This window comes from Cyrtonyx montezumae, unplaced genomic scaffold (assembly GCF_038088225.1).
Source record: "Cyrtonyx montezumae isolate F1298 unplaced genomic scaffold, pur_monq_1.0 scaffold_8, whole genome shotgun sequence".
Classification (NCBI taxonomy): domain Eukaryota; kingdom Metazoa; phylum Chordata; class Aves; order Galliformes; family Odontophoridae; genus Cyrtonyx; species Cyrtonyx montezumae.
Window position 1 is genome coordinate 349,121 of NW_027072089.1, and position 22,819 is coordinate 371,939.

The 22,819-nt window shown below is 45.8% G+C and overlaps 1 protein-coding gene across 2 annotated transcripts in view; it reads left to right on the forward strand.

Moving 5' to 3' along the window:
- The first annotated feature begins 791 nt into the window (after positions 1-791).
- Positions 792-22,819, forward strand: part of ZC3H3 (zinc finger CCCH-type containing 3) — a 187,644-nt gene continuing 165,616 nt past the window's right edge. For both annotated transcript variants that reach the window (XR_010623162.1, XM_065752428.1), the window contains exons 1-3: positions 792-871; positions 2,534-3,884; positions 5,394-5,587. Coding sequence is in view for 1 of the 2 variants with exons in the window: in XM_065752428.1 (XP_065608500.1) it covers positions 826-871; positions 2,534-3,884; positions 5,394-5,587 (1,591 nt within the window). In the remaining variant the exon portion in view is untranslated. The remainder of the gene's footprint in view (positions 872-2,533; positions 3,885-5,393; positions 5,588-22,819) is intronic.

Below are 22,819 nucleotides of genomic sequence, written 5' to 3' on the forward strand. Positions count from 1 at the left end.
CCCCATGCCAAAGTGGGGTTGGAAATCTACAAGAGCTGTCCCCCAGGCTCCTCTCTGGCTCCAGTGCTAAGTAATGGGCTGAGGGAGCTCCTGGGATACAGTTGGCCCCTGGGCCTCTTGGCTTGGCACTGGAGACTGCTGGCTCCATCCTCTTGTACCTCCCAGCACGGATTTATAACCATGAGTAGAATCCTCCTGAGCCCTTCCCTACCCCAGCCTGAGCAGTCCCAGCTCTCTCAGCCTTTTTTTTTTCCAGAAGAGCTGCTCCAGGCCCGTGGTTGTTTTGTTGACTCTATACTGGACTTTCCAATGGACTCTGGCCTAGATGGGACTAGGGGAGCTGGGATCAGTGAGAGGGTCCCAGCTCTTTTAGTCTCTTCTCTCTTGCTCCAGGCCTGTGGTTGTTTTGGTGACCCTATACTGGATTTTGCAATGGACTCTGGCCTAGATGGGACTAGGGGAGCTGGAATCAGAAATAGGTGGGGTAAAAGGGACAGGGGATGATCACAGGGGGTAGCCACATGAGGCTGGTGTTTGGAAACAGCTGGGCCAAACTGAGGTCAGAGGACAGCTGAAACAGCCCAGGTTGAGGACGAGGAGCAGAGAGAGTCCGACCAGGCCGGACTGGGATGGAAGGACGGGGCCCAGGCCTACTTCAGGCTTCAATCTGCACGCTAGGCCGGAACCTCCCCCGTTGCCCAGCAACGCTCGCCGCGCCCCGCGAGCGCCAGTCATGTGACCTAGCTCCGTCACGTGAGAGAGCAAGGCGGCTGTCGCGGTGTGATGACGTCACGCGGTGCGGGGCGTTGCGGGGACGTCGCAGGGATGGAGGAGAGGGAGCGGCTGCGGAGGGAGATCCGGCTGCTGCAGGGTACGGCGGGGCCGGGCCTGGGGGAGGCGAGGAGACCGTGGGGGCGGTTAGGAGGTGCGTGGGGGACGCGGGAGTAGCCGGAAGGTCCCTGGGGTGCGTGGGGCCCGTGGTATTCGTGGGGTCGGTGGGGGTAGCCGAGAGGCCTTTGGGGTGCGTGGGGCCTCTGAGAGGAGTCGGGAGTTTCCTCAGATGCGTGGGATTGTGGGAGCAACCCGCATCAGCACCGTGGGGGTAGCTCGGAGGCACCTGAGGTGCGTGGGTTTTGTAGGGCTTGTGGAGTGTTTGTGGTGGCAAACGAGAGGCCTCAGCGGGATGTGTGGGGGGAAGTAGGGGTGGCCAGAAGGCTCCTGAGGTGCGTGGGGGTCGTATGGATGGCCAGTAGGCCTGTGGGGTGTGTGAGGACAGCTAGGTGTCCTCAGGAGTAAAGAGGGAGAAGGTTGGGGACAGAGAATACGAAAGGAAGTTTGAGGAGTGCTCAGGAAATGGTGCCTCTGGGTTCTCTGGGTGGAGATGGGGAGAGGAGAGGGTCCAGAAGTGTTGGATTTGGGGAGAGAATCCAGGAGACCTGGCTGGGAAAGGGTGAGGGTTGAATGGAGACCTCAGGGGGATCCCCACACTGTAGTGCATGTCACCCTTCTGGGTGGGACATGTCCCAGCAGTTTCTGGGCATGTTCAGGAGCAACATTTGAGATCCTCCGGTGGCACAGAAAAGGGCTCTGTCCTTCATCCTCATTCCCAGGATTCTTCATCATCTTTGTGGTGGAGGAGTGGATATATTTGTATGCCCTTTCCTTGCTTGGGAGAACTTCAGTGCTTGTTCTTAGAAATTACTTGCTCTGTTTGTAGCCCCCCAAGGTCATTTTTTCACATGAGGAAAGCTTTGCATAGATCTGCTTTGATCGAGAACCCTCTTTTTGGACAGCAGGAAGATCTTTTTCATGCTGGAGCATGCTGACACCTATATATAAGGCTCTAAAATCCTTTGGCAATCCCTTTTATTGACAGTGTTTTCTAAGCGCATGGTAGACCCTCCTTAATTTATGCGTGTTGATTAGCTCAGCTACTAATTAGGAGCCCAAAACACCAGCGGGTATGGTGATGTCATAGAGGGATGAAGGTGCAGTGACTCAGTATGAAGCTGAGGCTGCTTTGGAGCTTCCTCATTGTTGCTTTATGTTTTGGGCTTGCACTGTGCTACGTGTGTAAGCAGCCCAGTGTTAGTGGAGCCCTCCTAACAGACTCGTAGCAGGGCTCAGAAATGATACCTGGAAATAAAATAAGCATTTTCATTTTGTTAGGCTCCAAAAACAAGAATACAAGTGTCTGTTTTGGTGCCGGCGTGTGAAAATAAGAGCATAAAGGAGCAAAGGGTGGCCAACAGCAGTCGTGGAGTGTGTGTTAAATGTCTATTTGTACATCAGACCCGTGTTTAGCTGTCGTGCTAAATCACTCATGTTACTGATTTCCCTGAAGATTGAGGAAAATAATTGTTTTGAAGTTTTTTTGTGCGTATTTTTTTCATTTTCCAGCACCAGATGCCTAAAATCTGCCCAGTGTGACTGTCCTCAACGCAGTGCAAGGAATACTCTTTTGCAGAGCTGTGATGTTGGAAACCTCCCCTTTGGGATTGACGATTAACACGTGCTGTCTTCTGTTCTTTAGGTCTCATAGACAACCACAGGAACACCCATGGGGATGTGCCACGACCGCTGTCTTCTGCCCCACGGATGTGGAGCAACCCCACGCAGCCTCCCTTCAACAGGAGGGGAGCATTCTCAGCCCGGTACCCACAGCTGCAGCCTCCCAGGGACTTCCAGCCACGCCGAGCTCACTCCTGGAGGAAGAAATACTCTCTAGTGAACCAGCCACCAGGACCAGCGTGTGATGTTGGAAGTGGCACCTCGTCCAGGGCTTTTGGGAGCAGCGAGGAGAGCCAGGCAGCTGTGCCATCATCGGCAGCTTCTCCAGAGAGGCAAGTGGACTTAACCACAGATGGGAACATTGTTGTGGGTATCCAGGTGACACAAAGGACTGGCCTTGTAGGTACTGAAGGATTTATTGATGCGAGTGCTTATTGTGAAGTTTCTGGGCTTAAAACAGAGCTTGTTGCTCCGGATGATGGTAATGTGCAGGATTCTTCCATCCCTTTGTACACAAACCAAGAAGATGAGCCAAAACCTTCTCTCTCTGTTTCATTTAGTTCATCTCACCGCGTTGTCAGCTCATCGTACCTGTTTGACAAGCCTAGAAAGGTGCACTTGGCTGAAAGCTCCAGAAGTGCCAGCGAAAGTGCTGTCACACTGAAGACAGAGCCACAGCCATTGTCAGCTCTGCCGAGCTGTGAACAGGCTCAGCACTCAGCATGGTGGAAGTCAGAGCCACCTGCTCCAGGGCAGTGCAGCTGGGAGCAAGCTGGGGACGTTCACAGAGAGCCGAAACTCCTTGGAAATGCAGAGGTGCACTCTAAACCCATTCAGGCTCTGACTATGGCAGTTGCAGTGTCTCCAGTGAAGAACAAGTTTTCTGTAAGCTCCAAAGTTTCCAGTGTCCAAAGAGCTGCCTCGGTGACGGTGTCCAACAAAGCTTCAAAGTTCAGGAAAACAAATTACACCTGGGTTGCAAACCCTAGTAAGTGCTCTCGTACTGTGAAGAGGTGGATCAGCCCGAGGGCTTCTGACAGCGCTAAGAAGACCATTGGTGGAGCTGAGAGGGGTTCAAAAATATCTCCAAAAGCAGATTTGGGAGCAAAGGTGAAGAAATTAGGACTGCAGTCCAAAGCGGGTGTTTCTCCCAGCAAGTATAAGTGGAAAGCCTCCAGCCTGCAGACCTCACCCTCCACCTCCAAGTCAGCGTTCAGGTGGCGGTCGGAGGATCAGAAGAGGCCCTCAGCCTCCAACCTGCTGCCTCCCAGCAGTGTGTCTGTTGGGGTGAATCCCTCCTTGAGCGAGGCTGTACTTACCAGTTATAAAGTGAAGAGTCGGACAAAAATCATCAAGAGGAAAGGAAACTCAGGGTAAGTTCATAGAATCGTAAAGGTTGGAAAGACTACTGAGGTCATTGTGTCAGACCATCAGCCTGTTAGAACCATATCAGCAAACCATGTGAAGTTGCTGGCCTTCTTTGAAGAGCTATCATTGCACGTGTCTGTAGGCTTCAGGTGAAGCTGGAACAGCTTTTTCTTTATACCTTTGGGCAAAGGATCTGTTCTGTGTTGAATAATGTGTACTGCATGTAAATTATGGATGTATGTATGAATAGAATTACGGTGAGAGTTGTTGTATGTTGGAGGGTCTGTTTGCTTTCCCCTTTCCAGCTACTGTGACTCAGTTATTTGTGGAGGGAATCCTGTTTTTCGGGATTGGAAGGGCTGGTATTTTAATTGTTTTATCAGTCTGGGTAACTCAGAATTTAGTCTTTCAAACAGTGCTGGTCTCCCTTCCCTCTTCTCCAAAGACTTCAGCACAGCACTTAGAAGACTTCTCCCTGGTCTGGATAACAGACCAATATTCAAAAGGAAGGAAACAGGTGCTTTCCCTATTGATTTATTTTCAGCTTCTCAGAGTTTTGTTGCACTGGGGGCCGGTGAAATGAGAAGAGACTTGGATCACACATATCTTTTATTATCTGTACCTGTAAAATGTTGCAACTAGGAGACAGAAGCTGAGCTATGCAGGCTGTTTGTGCTGGAAAGAAACACTGCCTAGCTGTAAATCTGATAGATCCACTAAGCTCTGCTGTTAGTGCTGTTCCTTTTGTGCTGTCCACCACTGCAACCCAAGCATCTTCCCTGGAGGTTCTTACTCCTCTCCTTGTGGAGTTGGTGTCAGATTTGTGCTATCCTGGGAAAATCTGTTGTGTTGAAGCAGCTGGGACTTTCCTGGAATGAATTTTTCACCATCCTTGTGTCTAATAGGGGCAGAGTGCAGTGGGAAAAGAAAAAATGAACATTTGTGAAAGGAAAAGGTGTATGGGCTGAGTTATCTGGACTGGAAGTGGAGGGGAAGTAGATAAGGGGATCAAACTTTCTCTGAAAGTGTCGTGGAAGTGCTGTGGTGGGAAAGCTTCCTGTTGGGAAAGCTGTATTCTGTGCTGTTGTTTTCATCGAGGCTGGATGCAAGCCCAGCTTCTGCTGCAGGGAAAGGATAAGTGGGATAAAGTGAGGGCAGTAGCACAGATGTGTGACCTCTGCTATGGGACTTGGGAAGTACCTTTTCTCAGGTTCACTCCTTAGATCCCATCATCCCTTTGAAGGACAGTGTTCCCTCCTCCACATCTCTTAAGCAGAACTGAATTTGAGTTAGGCTGTCAAACACCTCACGCTCCATCTGTGCTTTGCCAGAAATTCCTTACATTCACTCATTTACTTGCAGTTTTCTGTTAGGTGCTTCTTATGGGGGGGCATTATGGAGAAGGAAACAAGGCTTGATGACTCTCCATCTCATCTCAGCTGCGTGCAAAGGGACCCTGTGTGTTTCAGTCACATCCATTCGCTCTTCTAACAGTCTGGTATTTACATTCACAGCTCCCCAGCAGATAAGAAGAGCAGCTCCTCTCCCACCACACCACTGAAAAGCCCCTTCCATCCCAGGAAGAAAAACACCCTGCGGGGAAAACCTGTGGCACCGAAACGCTCCTCACCCAAGGGGCTGGTACAGATCACCAAACACAGGCTCTGCAGGCTGCCAGCTGCCAGAGCCCAGGGCTCCTCCAGGGAAGGTAAGAACAGCCATCCTGAGGGTGCTTGCTGAAAGCAGCTCCAAGGGAGGCTCTTGGAGTTGGGAAATCGGTTATCACTTCCTCTGGGAGATAGATTTGCTGTTGTTGGTCCTGGAGCAAACTGGGAGAAGTTCTGGATGGATTAAGGCTTCTGCCTTAACCCAGAGCTGTGGTTTGACGTCTCAAGATGAGGCCATTTCCAAGCTTCCTTTTTGTTCTGAATGTAGTTTTGTTAGACCTGCAAGCACCACATTAGAAGATGTTCAAGGAGGGGAAAGAATGGTAGAGGCAGTAATACATCTGTGAGACTGATCTCTTTTTTTGCTCAAGAGAAAAGCTGTTTTTCACGTCATGAGATACTCCTTTGGAAGTTGCCAAACACACCTCTGTCCCAGTGAGATGCCTCCAAGAGTCTTGATTTTATACTGAATATGGTTAAAATCGTTGTTAAAGGAATACTGGATCCCTTACACAGTTTATGTCCATAGTCAGAGCAAGCATTGACTTCTTGGGGCTGGCAGAGTTGCACCTTGGAGCACATGAAGCTACGTCGTGATGTTTCTGGCTTTGAAGTCAGGTTCTCCTGTTTTGTGTCAACATAATCACCAACAGTTTAATCTGAAGTGGGTCCAAGAAAATGTTGATTGTGTGCCTACACTGAGCTCATTGGCATACTGATGCGGTAACAGCTATTGCTTGAGGAGAGAAAGGGCTGCTTGGGGCTGCACTATAGGTGCAGTGTGCCTCAAAAGGTAAAGCTGAACTTTAATTACTGAATTTACACATGTGATTACTGTTATTTCTTGTTCAAATAGCTCTGTGTTAAAATGTTGCTGTGTTGGGCAGACCAGAAGAGAAGAACAGGGGCTTGTGATACAGGTGAAGGAAGATTTATTTATTTTTTTCAGGGAGGAAAAGAAAAAATATAACCAAAAAATACTGTTATTTTTCCTGCATGTGATGGAAGAAAGATTTGGAGGGATCTTACAAGGAGAATTTTGGATCTGGTGCTTGAGGGTGCAGATGTGGTTAGTGGAGGATGCAGGGAAAAGCAGACTTGCATTTGTGCTGTTGCTACACCTTTAAGTTCCTGATTTTGGAGTTGAGTCTTGCTTCACTGAGCGATGTCAGCTAACATCTTGGTGTCTGGAGAGGGATTTAGGATTGCAGCAGCATGAGGAAATTGAGATGTTGTTTACAGGGCTATAAGCTGTTCTGGTGCTCGGGACCTGAGGTTAAAATGCATCTTTGCTCTCTGTGTAGCACTGTGGTTCCACCTACACAGAGCAGAGTTTGCTCAGCTGTGTGCATGGTTGAGAGGGTGAAGGAGGTCACAGTGCTCCAGCTTTGGAAGGCTCCTAGCAGCCATTGAGGCTTGTCTGGGGCTTAGCAATCATCTCTTCTTTTTATCTGTCAGCAGAAGTGTGTGCCCAGCCAAAATGAAGCTTCATTTAAGTTGAGAATATACAAAATAGATCAAAATATGCTCTCCTGGGAGCATGACTGTCAGCTGCCAGCAGCCTGTGCGTTTGGGGAGCGTGTGCTGAATCCTAGTTCCTTGATTGAAGGTAATGAATGGTCCCGTGGTGAAAAGATTTATATCTTAAACCACGTAGGCCTGAAAATATGTAGATATTGCAGAAATACAGCTGTGTTTCTGGCTTTTATCAGAGTGGAGGAATGCAAACAAAGAAGCTTAAGAAAAAGGAGAAAAATGAAAAATAGGGCTGGAAGTCACTTGGGGAGTACATTTAGTTCAGTCCCCTGCCCAAAAGTGGATCAAATGATCAAGGTATTCCTGATGCATGGTAACAAAGCCTAATTTATGAGATTGTGAGTTGTCAAAGTGAATTCTGTTGTTTTCCAGCTTGGATCTGTGCATTTTGCAGTCTGGGCTGATAAATGTGGAAATAAGAATCTGCTTTACAGAGGCTGGTGTTTATGCTGTGTGGCTCTTTCTTTGCAAACTTCAGCACCTGCTGTAAAAAACATCTTGATTTGGCTCTTAAAAGTACTGGTATCATATGGCTAGATGGCTGCTGGTGTTCTTACCTCTGCTGTACCTCCGTTTCAGGGATCCCACAGGACTTGACAGATGCTCCTTCCTGTGCCATCAGCAGCTCTGCACGGGGAGGCAGCTGCCAGGCAACACACAGCTGCTTTGCTTCTTCAGCTGGCAGAGAAATTCAGCAGAGGTCCTGACAGCTCTGAAACTGCAGAGTGAACTTTGGTGTTGCTTGGTGGAGACTGAGCACTGAGTTGATGAGCTGGAAGGTTGTGACGCTTGCTTGGCCAATGGAGAAGCTGTTGGAAGCTAAACAGGGATGGGTTATGTTCAAGGCAGCATTCACTTCTTTTAAGTGAGGGTCTGGGTGGGACTTGAGGCAGCTCAGATGTTCTTCACGTGGTTTTTGTGGAACTGGAAAGTCACAAACTGATGGCAGTGCTCTTGGGTTGTTCTCAGTGTGAGTGTTGCACTTGGAACTGTCTTAAAGTAACTCTGAAATACTCATCTGATGGAGAACATGGGATGAATGGGAATGCTCAGAATCAGGGTATGTTCCAAAATGAATTTGATCTAATGGGATGGCAGAGCTACAGAGCATTTCTAGTGCAGATGAGTGCATAATCCACATGTTATAACAGAGGGTTTGTGCTGGGGCTGTTTGTGCACAGGAGGGTCTCAAATGCATGACCAAAACAAAGAGGAATGGAAAATGTTGAGCCAAATTAATGTTGATAAAACAGCCTTTAGATTTTGGACTTCTTTACCACTTAGTACTTAATATTAATAGTCCATTAATATTAAAGTGTTCTTTTCTTTTTCTTTCCTGTTTAACTTCTTAGGCTCCTTTCTGAAGGGAAGGAGAACTCAGAAAGATAATTGCTTTGTTGAAAGTTGTGAACTCACTCAGGTGCCAGCCCTATGGCTTGATGAAGCTGATGGTGACCCAGTTTATGCATGGTGTCCGTTTCATTTGGCATCTGGACCAGCATATTTCAGACTCCTGCCTAAACATCATGCTTCCTCTATGGATTTCTCTATAGAGGGAGCAGCTTGGGTGTAGAGGAGGTATAGTGCAGTCTTCACTGATTGCAATTCCCCCAACTTTTGTGTTTTGATGGCTTTTTTTTGTTGTTGTTGGCATCAACACCAAAGGTTTTGATGCAGAGAATAAACTCTCGTCTCCTGCTCAGTCATTTACTGAGCAACTTTCCTAACCAGTTGTCATTATGTTGTCTGAATGGCATACGTCTGTCCTGAATTGGCCTTCCCTTGCTTATTTGTTACAGCAAACTGCCAACATAATAAGATGGTGAAGTGCACACTGGGATAACACTGCTTCAGACTGTTTAGCCAGGTTGTTGTTGGATGAGGTTGAGACGCTGTGACTGGGTTTTTGCCAACTGGTTATGAGGTTATCCCCTCAAAATGTGGCATTGTTATCATTTTGTGACCTGTTTAAAAGCCAAATCCCACCTTATTTTTTAAATGAGTTCCGTCTGACCCAAAAGTGGTGGCGAGGGGATGTTTCTGCTCCTCCTATAGTGCAGGTATGCATACAGGAGGCCTCCTTTTATTTCTATCAACAGCCACTTGGGAGCAACGGGGGTAACGTTTGGTGTCTCGCAGGATGAGGTCCCTTCTCAGCTCATTTTTAATTAAAGACAGGTGGGTAGTTGCAATTACAAGCTGCAAAAGTCAGTGCTTGCCCTCCATGCAGTTGTACTACTCTGGTCCAGTTCACCCTGCTTGGACTACTGACAGTGTTGTCTCTTCTTCCCTTGTTTTTTTTTCCTATGGGATAAACTAGAATTAATGGCTTAAAATGATTTTTTTTTTTTTTGCAAGGATTGGGAGTGAGAGGGGCAGGAGAGCCGGGTTGTGTCTGTTCTTTTCACGCTCGGTGTGAGAGCATGCACACAGATTGTACAAAGTGCTCTGATAATGGGGAGGATGTGGGATTTTGGGGAGTTTTATGCTGCCCTTCCTTCCCCTCAGCCCTGCAGAGGGCAGTCGTGCCCCTCGCATTTCCCCAGCCCACCTTTTTCTGGTTATTGATGGCCTAATTTCGTCTTTATGTGAAAGAAAGCAGATATCAAGTAATTTGCAGCAATAACCTGCTAATGCTGGGCCAGTATCAAAACTCCCATGTTCATTTCAAGTGGCAGATAAAACACTAATATATAATTATCCTTGCAAATTGGATTGTTTTAAATAACCAAAAGGCTATGGCCAGGAGAAAACTATCCCATTTCCCTTGAGTTACTATTGCGGTGTAATTGCTGCGTTCAATCAATTTCTTTGGCATTAGAAATTCCATCACAATCAACATTAAGCTTTATTCATTGTGATGGCTAAGAGCCGGGCCATTTCTCCTCTTTTCCTTAACTGGCAAAATTAATCAGGGAAAAGATTTTAAACATTTACCCGTGCGAAAGAGGTCAGCTCTGCCACTATATTGCTCAGCAGATAAGGGGGCTAATAAAAAGAAAATTGAATTACTAATGATCGCCAGGAACAGAGTATATAAAACCTGGCAATCGCCCGGTTCAGGAAAAAGGAGAATCAATTTTCTTCGGACAAGGTGCGCTCATTTTTTATTTTGGCGCGTATTATCAGCAATTTAATTTGAAAGCGCATAAACAGGAGGAAACAGTTAGGAAATAATGAGCCCGAAGGTGTAAAATGCTGCAGGATATCTGCTGTACACAATTTATTTGGCACAACAGATAATCGCTTTAATTGAATTCCAAACTGCATTGTTCAGCAGCGGGCCTGAACCCGGCGTCGCCTGTGGGGATTGCAGAGTGTCACAAAGATGCTGGTGAGGGGCTGTTGGGTGTCTTTTTCCCCTCTGTAATGTCCCCTTGCAGGCAGGATGTCTCAGCCGGGTGCCCAGCGTTGCTCAGGCAATCACAGCTGGCTGTGAGCAGAGAAGTGCCAACGAGCGTCTGCTTTCTCCCCGGGGTGGATTGCATCGCTGCGTCTGTGTTTCTTAAATAATTCGGTGCTGGTCGGGGGATATCGTGGGACTCCTCTTAGGGTTTGGGTTGAGGGTTCGCTGAACTGGGTTTGTTCTGCATCAGGACGGGGGCACAGCCCTCCGTAATGTAAGAATTCATTTCTTTCTTCTTTCTTGAACGAGTGGTTCACAACTTCGCCGCTATTCATTTCCAGGATCAAAGTGGCAACAGTTTCTGTCACACCGTTGTCTTTTTATTTTGTGGCTTCTGCCCCTCACTGCTGTGAAACGTGATGTGATGAGGAGAGGCTTTGGGGTCTCTGAATCGAGCGCAGCGCGTTCCTGCAGGGCGTTCATGTGCTGAGCAAGCATGATGGGATGCATGAGCTGTGCAGCAGCATTGTATGCATTTTGTGGTGGAGCCATCCGGCCTCCTGGGGGCTGGCTCAATTGGCATCAGGTTATTTCCCTGCTGACCCAGGGGTGAACCTCCAGAGTTGACAGAATCATCAAGGCTGGAAAAGACCTCCAAGATCACCCGCCCCGACCCCAGCCCATCCTCACTGTGTCCCTCAGTGCTGCATCGACCCTCCTCTTTAACACCTTCAGCCTGTTCTCATTACCTCGCCACTCTTTCTGAGAAGAAATTCTTTCCTAATATCCAACCCGAGTTAAACCTAACAACCTCCCCCTGCTTTAAGCCATCTCCTGCTCTGTATATTAAAAATACATTGAAGTAATTTCTTTTTCTTTCCTTTTTTAGCAGTGGCTTTTGGATTATACCTGGGAAGATGTGGCAGGGGTATGTTATGGAGGGATGTTTGCCCTTCTGCGCTGTGAAGATTCACCTTTTAATTCTTCTTTTTCTACGATTGGGGAACCAGAGTGGATTTGTGCTGGGCTGTGAATAGTTGCATATTAGAAAAAAATCTAGGGTTAGTTACACGTTGGAGCAGGCTGCTCAGGAAGCCACTATATCTGCTGTTCAACAAATGTGGAGATGAATGCATCGAGGGACACGTTTAATGGGTACAGTGGGGATGGGTTGGGGTGATCTTGGAGGTCTTTTCCAACCTTAATGATTCAAAACCATTTCTCAGCAGTTTGCCTGTTCAGAGTGCTTTGTAGATGTTAACTAACAAAGCTTTACAATGCTTTGGTATGATGATACCATCTCTGCTTTGACTTTTGGCTGCAAATACATCATAGAATCATTAAGGTTGGAAAAAGACCTGCAAAATCATCGAGTCCAACCCAAGCCCATCCCCACCATTCTCAGTAACCTGTGTCCCCAAGTGCAACGTCTCCATGCTTCTTGAAAACCTCTAAGGATGGTGACTACCATCTTCTCGGAGTTTCAGGTTGCATCTTTTTCTGCATCCATGACATGCACTGCTAGGAGGCTGGATTCCACCCTCCCCGCTTCAAAATATTTCTTTCCTGATTCTCTTTGCTTTTCTTGTGCTCTGCGTTGAGATGAGAGAACACTTCATGAGCCCAGCTTCCTCCTTGTCTTCTGTTACCCCCAGCAGCTTTGCAGTTGGGTTCTGTCAGTGTATTGGATAGAAGGAAATCCTGTTTGCGTTTGCTTCTTTCCAGACAAATATTCCAACAGGATTCATAAGACCCTGGGTAAGACCTTCCCCCTTCTATTTGCAGAAGTGGCGTTGGAACTTTGGGGTTGGAACGAGGTGATCTTTGAGGTCCTTTCCAACCCAAGCCATTCTATGACTCTATAAGTATCTACCAATTCCTTAATTACAATTAGTGATAGTCACCTTTGGAAAAATTCCCCAAATCCTCATTTCTTTCTCAGCTTTCCAAGCTGTGTGTTGTGAGAACATTAGGATGAGTGCTTGGAAATGACCAGCAGCAGATGTGGAAGGAGCTGGATTGTGTTACTCGTGCCCAGGCAAATGCAGAAAGTCAACAGGGCGTAAATGGTGAGCAGTAAGTTATGGCTGGCATCTGAATGCTCAGCTGCTGTTAATTTTATTGATGCTGTCTGTCCGTATCCCTTTGGCAACTCTGAGAATCTCAGTGTTGAGTTTTATACCTCCTTCTCTTTTTTTCTTGTGACTTGTAAAGTGAAGGCCTATTAGTTAATAGTTACAATAGGGAGACTCCTGTGTAATAAAGTTGTTGGTTTGTTTTTTTTTTTACTTTCTTTCCAAATAAGGAGAAGTTTTTCTGTGCTTTACTATCATATTACTTTTTATTTTCCCTTCAGTGGACTGTGCAAAGTGCTGTTCCTGTTTGCAAGTGATGTCTCAAATTGCATGATACAAGTATGACTCCTCTATGATGTCTTATGAAGAGTCCCTTCCCCTTGAAAGGAAGATCTTGTGTCGTGCACAAAGCTCAGGACCCCTCAAATTTCTCCCTCTTTTCTTCCCCACCCTATTGTTATCTTAGGAGTAAATCCAGCTCTCCAAACCCTTTGTGCCACTACTGGAGACCACCAGGAGAATGGCACTGTATGTAGGTTGACCTTGCCCATAAATCATGATTTTGGCAGGTCCCTGGCTCGTCCTTTGGATCAGTGAAGGAGTGTGTCTTGCAAAGTGTCTGCTTGCTCCTTTGCAGTGATTGGGAAAAGTTCACATAGTTGGCTGTTTGCCTGCACGGGTTACGTCAGCGGTCGTAAGTAACGGTGTAAGGTTTCTGGCTTCACTTGGCATTTACAGGTGACTTGTCCCGAGCTGCAAAAGGAACTGCGGGCAGCCAGCCGTGGGGATTCTGTTTTCAGAGAGCTCTTTCAAAAATAACATTCTGTTTTGAGGGAGGGAAGTCAGTGTTGCTAAATGAGGAGGTGTTGCAGTGGGGACTGCCTTATCCTCAGAGCTCAGCTCGGTGCTTGGGTCTGGGGTCAGACACAACAGGGACTGCACTGTGGGGAACATCTGGATGGAAGTGTGTCAGGCACGTGAAAATAATGCCCTGTTGGATAGGGATGTGTGTAAGGTGCTGATTGCACATCTGCAACACCTGCAAACAGACCATAAAGAGCGAGTGATGACAGTCTGGGGAGCAGGAGGGGCTGGCGTGTAAACCACTCTGCTCTTTGCATAGAATGGCTTGAATTATTCCTTGTTGTGTTCATTCTTTCTCCCTTTTTTTTTTTTTCTGCAGAATTCAAATTGTGTGCTTGAAAATAATCTCTCTGTACGTGTATCCCCTGTCTCAGAGCATCTCCCGTGCCTGTGTGCAGCTCTGGCTGCTATTGAACTCTGAAATTCTGTTAATAGCGAGCATGTCTTTGGAGACTAATATATTTATACAACAGGAAGAAATATTTGGCTTTGGGGATCTATGACATCCTTTCATTGACTCTGACCCTTGATATTTTCGAGCCCACAGGGGTCCTTTGCTAAGATTTCAGACCTTTCAGGGCCGCAACAATAAGAAAACCTCCCTTTGGATAAAGACTAAAGAGGAAAAACTAAAAAGAAAGCAGAGCACAGCGGGGCGTGCATCTGGCTTGTCCTCCTGGGGCTGCATCGTGCCACCCTGTTCTTCCAAATAGCACATCCCCAGAGCAGAACAGCACAGTATAGCTTTGGTCAATCTCTTGTTGAGTGCTGGTGTCTCTCCTTGTTGTTATTTTTACAGTACAGTTTGCAATTGCTTTATTGAATGGCAGAGGTGATAAAATGAGTTGATTTTTTTTTTCTTTGTGCAGATGCTCCATCTGTGCACTGAAGTTTCCTCTGCAGGTGCAAAAAGTGGACTGTGCACACTTGCTGCTTTGACCTCGAAGGTCGGGTGTCCTGGAATGGAGCAGTAATCATATTGCCTGACCTCTGTTTGCAGGTGTAACAGATTGCACAGCCCTCTGGATATCCTCAGGGTGAGAAATATTCAAGCAGTTTCATCACCAATCCTCTCTGTTTAAGGAACGCATCTGAGGAAGCTGGGATGCTGATAGGTGGTTTTAAAACGCAGTTTCCAACCCATCTGGCTCTGATTATGCTGAATTTCAGTGCTGGTGCCTTTTATCCCTTTGATTGTCCTTCCTTGTGTACTTAAAGTCAAAAACAGGAAAAGAAAAGTGGGCATTTAAGGCACTTAAATACGAATAGCTCTGCAGCCTGGAGCTCGACAATGAGCCTCTTCCCTTTTGTTTCCTTTTCTTGCTATTTTCCTGCACCTAATATGCAAACTGACGGCAAGTATCCCCAGCATGGTCACAGCTGAAACTGCAGATGTTTCCCTGGCTGTGAGCTGATGGCTGTACTGATACCAGAGCATCCTCTGCAGTGCTGTAAGAATCCCCAAATCCCACCCCAGCGCAAACGCTCCTCTCCCTGCAAAACCTGGGTAGGTTTCTCTGTTCTGCTTTCTGCTTCCCGTTCTTCTCCAAATCCCCGTGTACAACCCTTCTTGAAAATTTCCTTTTGCAAAACCTTCCCATTTGATTTTCCTAGGAACAGCTTCACGTGACGATTCCCCCGGATCGCTGCTGAGCAGTTAAAGCTCTTCACTCGTGGATGTGTTCGCTTGTGTTGGGCTTTGTGTGCTCTACAAAGCGGTGTAAATGAGTAATACCCCTCAGAATGTGTAACAGATGCATAAGTGCACCTGGGGTAAGTGCTTTGTGGGCCTGAAAACATCTCCTGAGCCCTACAAAACGGTGCTGTCGTGGCACTTTCTGCGGTTTCAAGTTTCTGCTTCGGTCTAAGGGAATGGGGAAATGTGTTTAACTTCAGTTGTCAGTGGGAGCTTTGCTCTTGTCCATAGGGGGAATTTGAGTTTGAGGACGGTTTCATTCTCTTATGCCTCAGTAATCCACACGTGCAGGTTTTTTTTTGCTGGGCTTCTATTTTGGATTGTGCTCGAGGTTGTTTTGGATGGTATCAAGAAGCACAGCTGGTAATCTGGAGGTCCAGATCTGTCCTCAGAAGTGATCTTATGGGTTATTTGTCCTGCCCTCAGGGATCTGGAATTGGCAGGAGAACATTCTTGAAGTGTTAAGGTTGGATATGAAACCCAAAGTGGTGGTGCAGTGGGAAAATGTCCTGGATCAACTTGTCTGAAGTTGGAGCACAAAGTACATACCCAGGTTTTGAATGCTGGCAAGCATTTATCTTTCTGGCTTGAAAGAAACCTCCCAGAAATACATCCTGTGAGCCCACGTGTATTTGCCACCCATTTTTAGCCTTTTTCTCAAAAGCAAGGAGCTCAAAAAGCGCAGTGTAATTCGGCTTTTGACTGTAAGAGGGCAGCACCCATGTTTTATGGAGATGAAAGGGAAGATCCAGCTCAAGAACCATACTGAGAAGGTGTGGTGTGTTCTGTGGATGTCCCACTATATGTTTTTGGAGAGCCATGCATCTTCATCTGCTGTGGGATGCTCTGGATTATCTCACGGCTGGCCTCAGCTCTGAAGTTTTTGGGGTGCTCTTGAGGGATGCTCTTGAGTCCCAGGTACTCAGCACAGTTTGAGATTCTGCTTTTTGAGAGAGATCAGCTCATGTCTTTTGAAGAAGCATTTTGAAGATGAGTCCAACCTTTAATGGTCTCTTCCAATGCACTTCTGTGATTCTCTGATTCCAACCTCTTGCTCAGATGGATTTTATCTTGCTAGGCTTTAGCTATTGATTGGTGAGCTTCATCTAGAAACAATGGCTTTGGTTTGATTTTTTTAGGGGGAAAAAAAGGTGCTTTGTGTGGAAGTATCCATTACCAACTGAGAAAAATCAAAAGGAGATTTGATAGGGTGAAAGGAGTTCAACAGAGCTATTGCTTTCAGTGTGTATATAGACGTGTGTGTTCTTAAAATAAGATTTACTCTACTATCTCAACATTAACAGGGGCATTTTACTGTGCTCCCCTTCTGTGAGCTTCCGTGATCCATCATTTCCTTGCTAGCGTGCTGTAGTGGCTGTTAGATTTTACTACACCAAACACTGTAAAAGGGCATTAGAGCAGTTAAATCTGGAGTCTTGCTTTCATAAGGAAAAAGAAAATGCTGAATTAGGCAATGGAAAAGGCAACCACAGCGATACTTTAATCTTGCATAAATTATCAGAGGAGTCAGAGGCTAGCAATTTTATGTATTGTTATAGCTCTGCTAATTAATTATTCCAGAATAATCTATGATTAAAAAAAAAAAAAAGTTTGGTTCTTTTCTGTCTTAATGGACAACAGTATTTACTTTCAATATGGTAGCTGTGTTGTTTTTTTTTCCTTGTTTGGCAATGCTTTAATTTAACTGTTGCTCTGGACCAGGGGGATTGATGCATTAACTTTCCTAAATATGTAGGAAATTCCTAAAAATGATAACCAAAGAGAGAAATGTTAATGCAAAAATTGTTGTGAGTCTAACAGAGTTGAATTTGGAGAGAGAAATTCTCGACAGCTAGAGTAAGTTGAATGTCCACTGTGAGTGTTTGAAGGATGAGATGCATTGGGAAAGGCCACTAATGTCACGGAGTCCAACTGCCAACTCAAGATGTCTGGACGCCTACCTGTGCAACCTGGTCTTAGGGAGCCTGCTTTGGCAGGGGAGTTGGGCTTCATGATCTCTAGAGGTCCCTTCCAACCCCGACAATTCTTTGATTCTGTGAAGACCACCATGCCCACTCATAGAAACATTACAGTTGGAAAAGACCTCCAAGATCATTGTCTAACCATCAACCCATCCCACCATGCTCACTAAAGCGTGTCCCAAGTGCCACATCTCCATAGTTCTCAGACACTTCCAGTGACAATGACTCCACCACCTCCCTGGGTGTCTTTTTCTAATGCCTGACCGCTCTTTCAGAGAAATAATTATTCCTAATATCCAACCTGAAGTGATCTAGGTGCTGGGGAGAGCTGTATGACCAGAAGTGGATACATTTTTTTTTAAATGAATTATGAGATTCTGACCCTAGTGAAATTGTCTCACCTTAAAACATTTACACAGATGCTTCATAGCATATATTTTAAGCTTTAGTGTTTGCTTTGAGTCATGCATTGGGACTAGAGCAACAAGGTGTCACACTATGGTTATAGATACCTGTATAGTTATAAGAAAGTGAGCAGGGGAATTTGGTAAACCCTCCTACTGGAATTGTTATGCTAACAGTCTGTTAATCTGACAGGTTCATGATGTTTGTTCAATTTCATAGTTAGAGCTCAAACTAAAGACAAATTCCATGGAAAATTGAAGTTTGTATCTTTCTGAAGTGTAACAGTGGGACTTGTCATGTAAATAATTTCTTGACAGTTGGATTGCTTCCTTAATGTCGTGCATTGTAAAGGGCAAGCAGAAAGCCACAAGACATGAAGATATTCGCCAGCTCCTAAAATGTTTTGCCCTTTTAACAGATTTTCTTTGTGTTTTAAGTAAGTCTTGTGGCTTTGACATGGTATGCTTTGTTTAGGAGTGACCACCTTTCATGAGATCCATTGTAGTTGTCAGTTGGAGGAAGACATCTGAAAAAGAAAAATACAGAGAATGATCGAGGTTGTTATGGTTGAGGTATTAATTAAATGTTATCGTTTAAATTGTGTCCGATGAGTGCCTTGTGATAATTAAACCAGGATACTTGCTTAGGGAAGGCATATTAGAAAAGTAAGAATTTTGTGTTGTGTTGCAAGGCAAGGGGCGTTGCAGCGTCCTGTTCCCAATGTCCAGACTTGGCAAGCTGTCAACTTTGTGCTTAGCTTTGAGCATTCTCTTTCATTGGAAGTAAATAAATAAACATAAATTACTTTCCTCTAAATGATAGAATTATACAATGCTGCACATCAACATTTCCATCATTTTGGGATTCATGTTTGCGAAAGACTCCAGATCCCAGCAGGCATAGTGCTTTGAAACAACTTAGGAAACCCATAAACACGGATGTCTCAGTGCCCTCCAGAACTTCATATGCTCTGCATCTGATCCAAAAACATCAAATTTCAGTCTGACTATGAGGAAGCTCTTATCAGCTTTGATGTGGAATGTCTCCTGTGCGCTCACTTCATAATTGAATCTGCAAGGACTTTGGAATCTATGAAAATACCAGAGGTGCTTTGCCAAAGCCCTTTTAATAATCTTTCCTGAAGAGAATCAAAGTGGTCCTAAGAATCTTGGTGTTGGGAGGTGATCTGGAGCAGCAGCATCATAAAAAAAGAAATTGCCTTTTTAAGTGTTTATGATGCTGAATCCTCAAGTGTGGAGGTAAGGAGCAAAGCAGGAGCAGATCCAACTGTTTTATTTTGCTGCTCAAGAGGACCTTTAATTGATCTGCTGGGTTGAAGCTAACCTGGTGCTCCCGTACTGCAGCGAAAGAGGACTTGAATTAATCTTACACTTACAGAACTGAGCCTTCAGGGGATTGGACTCGATGATCTCTTGAGGTCCCTTCCAACCCCTACGATTCTATGATTCTACTTAACATGATCTCCTTGCAGTAGCCCCACTTGGGCTTGCTTTATTTTGTGTGTTCTGTTGCTCTGGACCGTTATTCATGTTGTGCCCAGGCTACAAGTTGCACTGTACAGTCAGGAGAATGTGTCAAGTGGTGAATATACCTGGTGTCCTGAAGAGTTGGTGATGGAAGGAATCTGGCAAAATGATAACGTAGAAGGAATGCCAGCAAACTAGCAACAAGGTTGACTTGCAAATAGGATTTGCTGTGATTGACTCCTTGGTGCCATATTTAGACGTTATAAGCAACATAAAGGCAGCACCTGGGGAGGTTTGGATTGAATATTAAGAGACTTTTCTCCAAGGGAGTGGTCAGGCATTGGAACACACTGCCAGAGGAGGTTGTGGGGTCACCATCACTGGAGGTGTTCGAGAGATGTGGCATTAGGGGATGTAGTTTTGGTGGCTATGTCGGTTGTGAGTTGATGGTTGGACTTGATCTTGGAGGTCTTTTCCAAGTTTAATGATTTTATGAGTTAGCATGGTGGCGATGAGTGGATGATTGGACTTGATGATCTTAGGGGTCTTTTCCAACCTCTATGTTTCTCTGACCTGTGACATGTAGTAAGCTGAAATCAGCTAAATGACTGGAGATACTTCAAATTGCTGGTAATGCAGGAATCATCCTGCCATGCTGTGGGGCAGCCTTTGTAAATGGGAAGACAAATCACCTGCTTGTGGACTTTCAGTTTACCCTCCTGGGTAAAGCAGGAGAGGGAGATAAATTTTCTTATTGCCCAGAGTGCTTTATGCAGTTTACATGGGGAAAGAAGGAAAGGTAATTGAAAGTGCATTAAATAAACACATCCTGTGCCCTGGAAATTGATTTAGTTTTGCTCCTGGATCCATGTGGGGGCACCAAAAAGCCACCTTGTTCTTTCTGGGTTTTGCAAGAATCAATGCAAGTTATTTTCCGGTGCTGGAGTGAAGACCACTGGACAGCCTCACTGAGGATGTGGAAATACCCCTCAGTATACATCCTGAGCTCTCCCATTTGTTCTTCTCCCTTCCCAGCTGATGGCTCTTCAATCCCTAGTTGAGTGTCTCCAAGTGCCCTGCTGTGCTGTAGGTGATTTTGGAAGGACACATGACATCTTCAGGACAGCTCCAGGATGATGCTGGTGCATCTCTGTTTCTTGCAAATGCTGCCATGTCCATGAGCTAGGGGAGACACTTCTGAGACCAGACTTATAAATGTGGCTTTGCATGAGCACATTGGTCTTTGTAGTTTCTTTTAGGAGCTCAGTAAACATCTACTCTGTGGGTTTTTACTTTCTGTTCTTAGAAAATACATCTTCTCCCAGCAAATTTCAGGGCTGCAGAGGGGATAGGTGAAGACAGGGCAGAGCACTGTACAAGGGAGGTGCCCTGCAAAAACATTTGTTGAGCCGAAAAGGGTTAGAAAAACCAGGGCATATGATGCCAGCAAAGCAATTTCTACTCTGAGCAATTCCTCCTCCCATAGCAGGGGGTTGCCCAGCCCTAGTGACTCTCTCACTGTCATCCCTTCCCATCTGGGGCTGGTGACATGCCATTGTGTAGGGAAGGCAGCTTTGTTGAAAAGCATTCCTAAACCTGATATCCTTGTTTATGTCTTTACAGTCCCTGCCTGGCCCTTTTAGATAAACAGGTGCCAGCGTTTGCAGTTCCCACTTCGCTGTCTGAATAACACTGAGAATGACTTGTGTCTATGTGAGAGTTATTTGTGTAGGAGCATCCCTTTGGCAAATGAGATGGGACTCTGGAAACAGCCCCAGGGCCTGGAGTGAGGTCAAGGAAGGCAGGTCCTGGTCATTCCTGGCATCCATAGCTGCTGCTGGCTTGTGGTGCCACACTTTAGAGCTTGTGTGGAGATCTATTTTGGAGCAGTTTGACTTGCACAGACTTGTCCAAATGGGGAGGCAGAGGGCTGGCTTTGTAGTAAGGATGAAACCTTCTTGCTGTGCTGAAAAGATCTCATATATGGCTGGAACAGATGCTCTGACCGACAGCTCCTAGGGTTTTTATTACAGGATGGCGGCAACTCTTGTCTTAGTTTGTCCCAGACCTCAAAACGGGCTGTTTGTAGTTATTTGTTCTGGGATGAGTCCCTGTGGCTCTCGTAGTCCTTGTTTTGCATGTGTTGCATGTCATTAATTTGGGGTTTGCTTCTCAAACCTGCAGGGCTTTCAGTTATTGTTGTATACTCCATATTTGCTTTAAGAAGGTGGCAACTGTAAGTAGCAGTCTGTAGGCTTAGATGTTGGCTTCTCCTACGGGCATGGGACAACTGTGGCTGATTTTGGGGAGCTCACCTGAATGTGACATGGACAGGAATTGACTTTGATAGCATGTTGCCAGTTTGCCACCGAGATCATCCAGTCCAACCCCAGCCCATGTTCACTAAGCCATGTCCCTCAGTGCAACATCTCCACATTTTTGGAGCACTTTGAAGGGATGGTGACTCCACCACTTTCCTGGGCAACCTTTTACCACTTGCTGAGAAGAAATTTTGCTTCATGTCCAACCTGAGACTGCCCTTTGGGAAGAGTTTGGGATGGATGCTGGCTTATCCCAGGAACTTGAATGGTACTGACAACGCAGGGACAAGCAAGCAAAGGTCTCTTTGCTCAATTTGTGGCACGTTTTCCCCTCTCCATCCTTTGTAAGCATCTCTGTTGCTTCTCCCTGAACTTGCTGAGCATTCTCGATGCATACCTTAGTGCAGAAAAGCTATAGTGTGTTCCTTTGCCCAGCTGCTCTCATCACTGCTTGCTTTCCCTGCGATCAGCTGGCAGTGGGAACGCAGCACCCCACTGTGGGGCTGTTTCATGTCTCTACTTCAAGACATTTCTGAATGAAATCCTCTAATTCCCACCTGAATGCTATGGCAGTGACATAAACAAGCAAAGCCCAGTAATAAAACGTAATGAAGAATAGCAGCGTGAAATCAAGATGTTAAACCTCCACTAGTGACAGGCAGTAAATCTGCAGCCTGGTGTGTTCCTTGGCTTTTTAATATATATTAAAGCAGGCAGCTTGTTTTATGTCCTCTTGTCTCCTGGGCTCTTCAGCTGAGCAGTGCTGAGCACAAGGTGAGCAGGTCGTTTGCTGTTCCCTTTACACTGTCTTTCAACTTCGGTCTCCTACTTCAATGATTTTTCAGTCTCGGTGTTTCAAGCTTTCAGGACTTGCTCTTTGGCTCCTGTATTAAAGGCTTCAGTGCGTAGGGGCATTCCTTGTTGCTGAGTTTGAACAGATTTCTTTTTCAGAGGAGTCAAATGATAGATCTCACTTACTTTATGTGATCCCTTGCTCTCTTGCTCATGTGCTGTCTACCTTGAGACCTGTGGTTAGGAAATGCAGGCGTGCAACTTCATTTCTTTTTCAGAGTAGTTCAGATTTACTTTAATTTCTTAACTGGCTGTGTGGGTGGTCTTAAGATTTTTGGTGGCAATTTGTGGTAGAAGAGGCATGTTCAAAGAGTTTTTCTTTCCTAGAATCAAAGAATATCCTGAGTTGGAAGGCACCTGTAAGGACCATCAAGCCCAACTCCTGGCTTCACACAGCATCACCCAGCTATTCTTTCCCTGGTAATATTGTTCAACTTAATGCTGTCTGAGAAAATTACACAAATTCATACATAGTCAGGGAAGCGTTTTCTTCCAACAAATCCCTTGGTTACATTACAACGCTGCATCAGTTTTACTGCCTGAGTAATCTCAGCATTCTGACAAATCAGGGCTATGGGATCACAGAACCATTAAGGCTGGAAAAGACCTCCAAGTTCATCAAGTCCAACTGCCAACACATCCCCACTGTGCCCACCATAGTATCGCAGAAGATAAGTTTCAATTTGTTCTTTAAGTATCTGTGACGTGG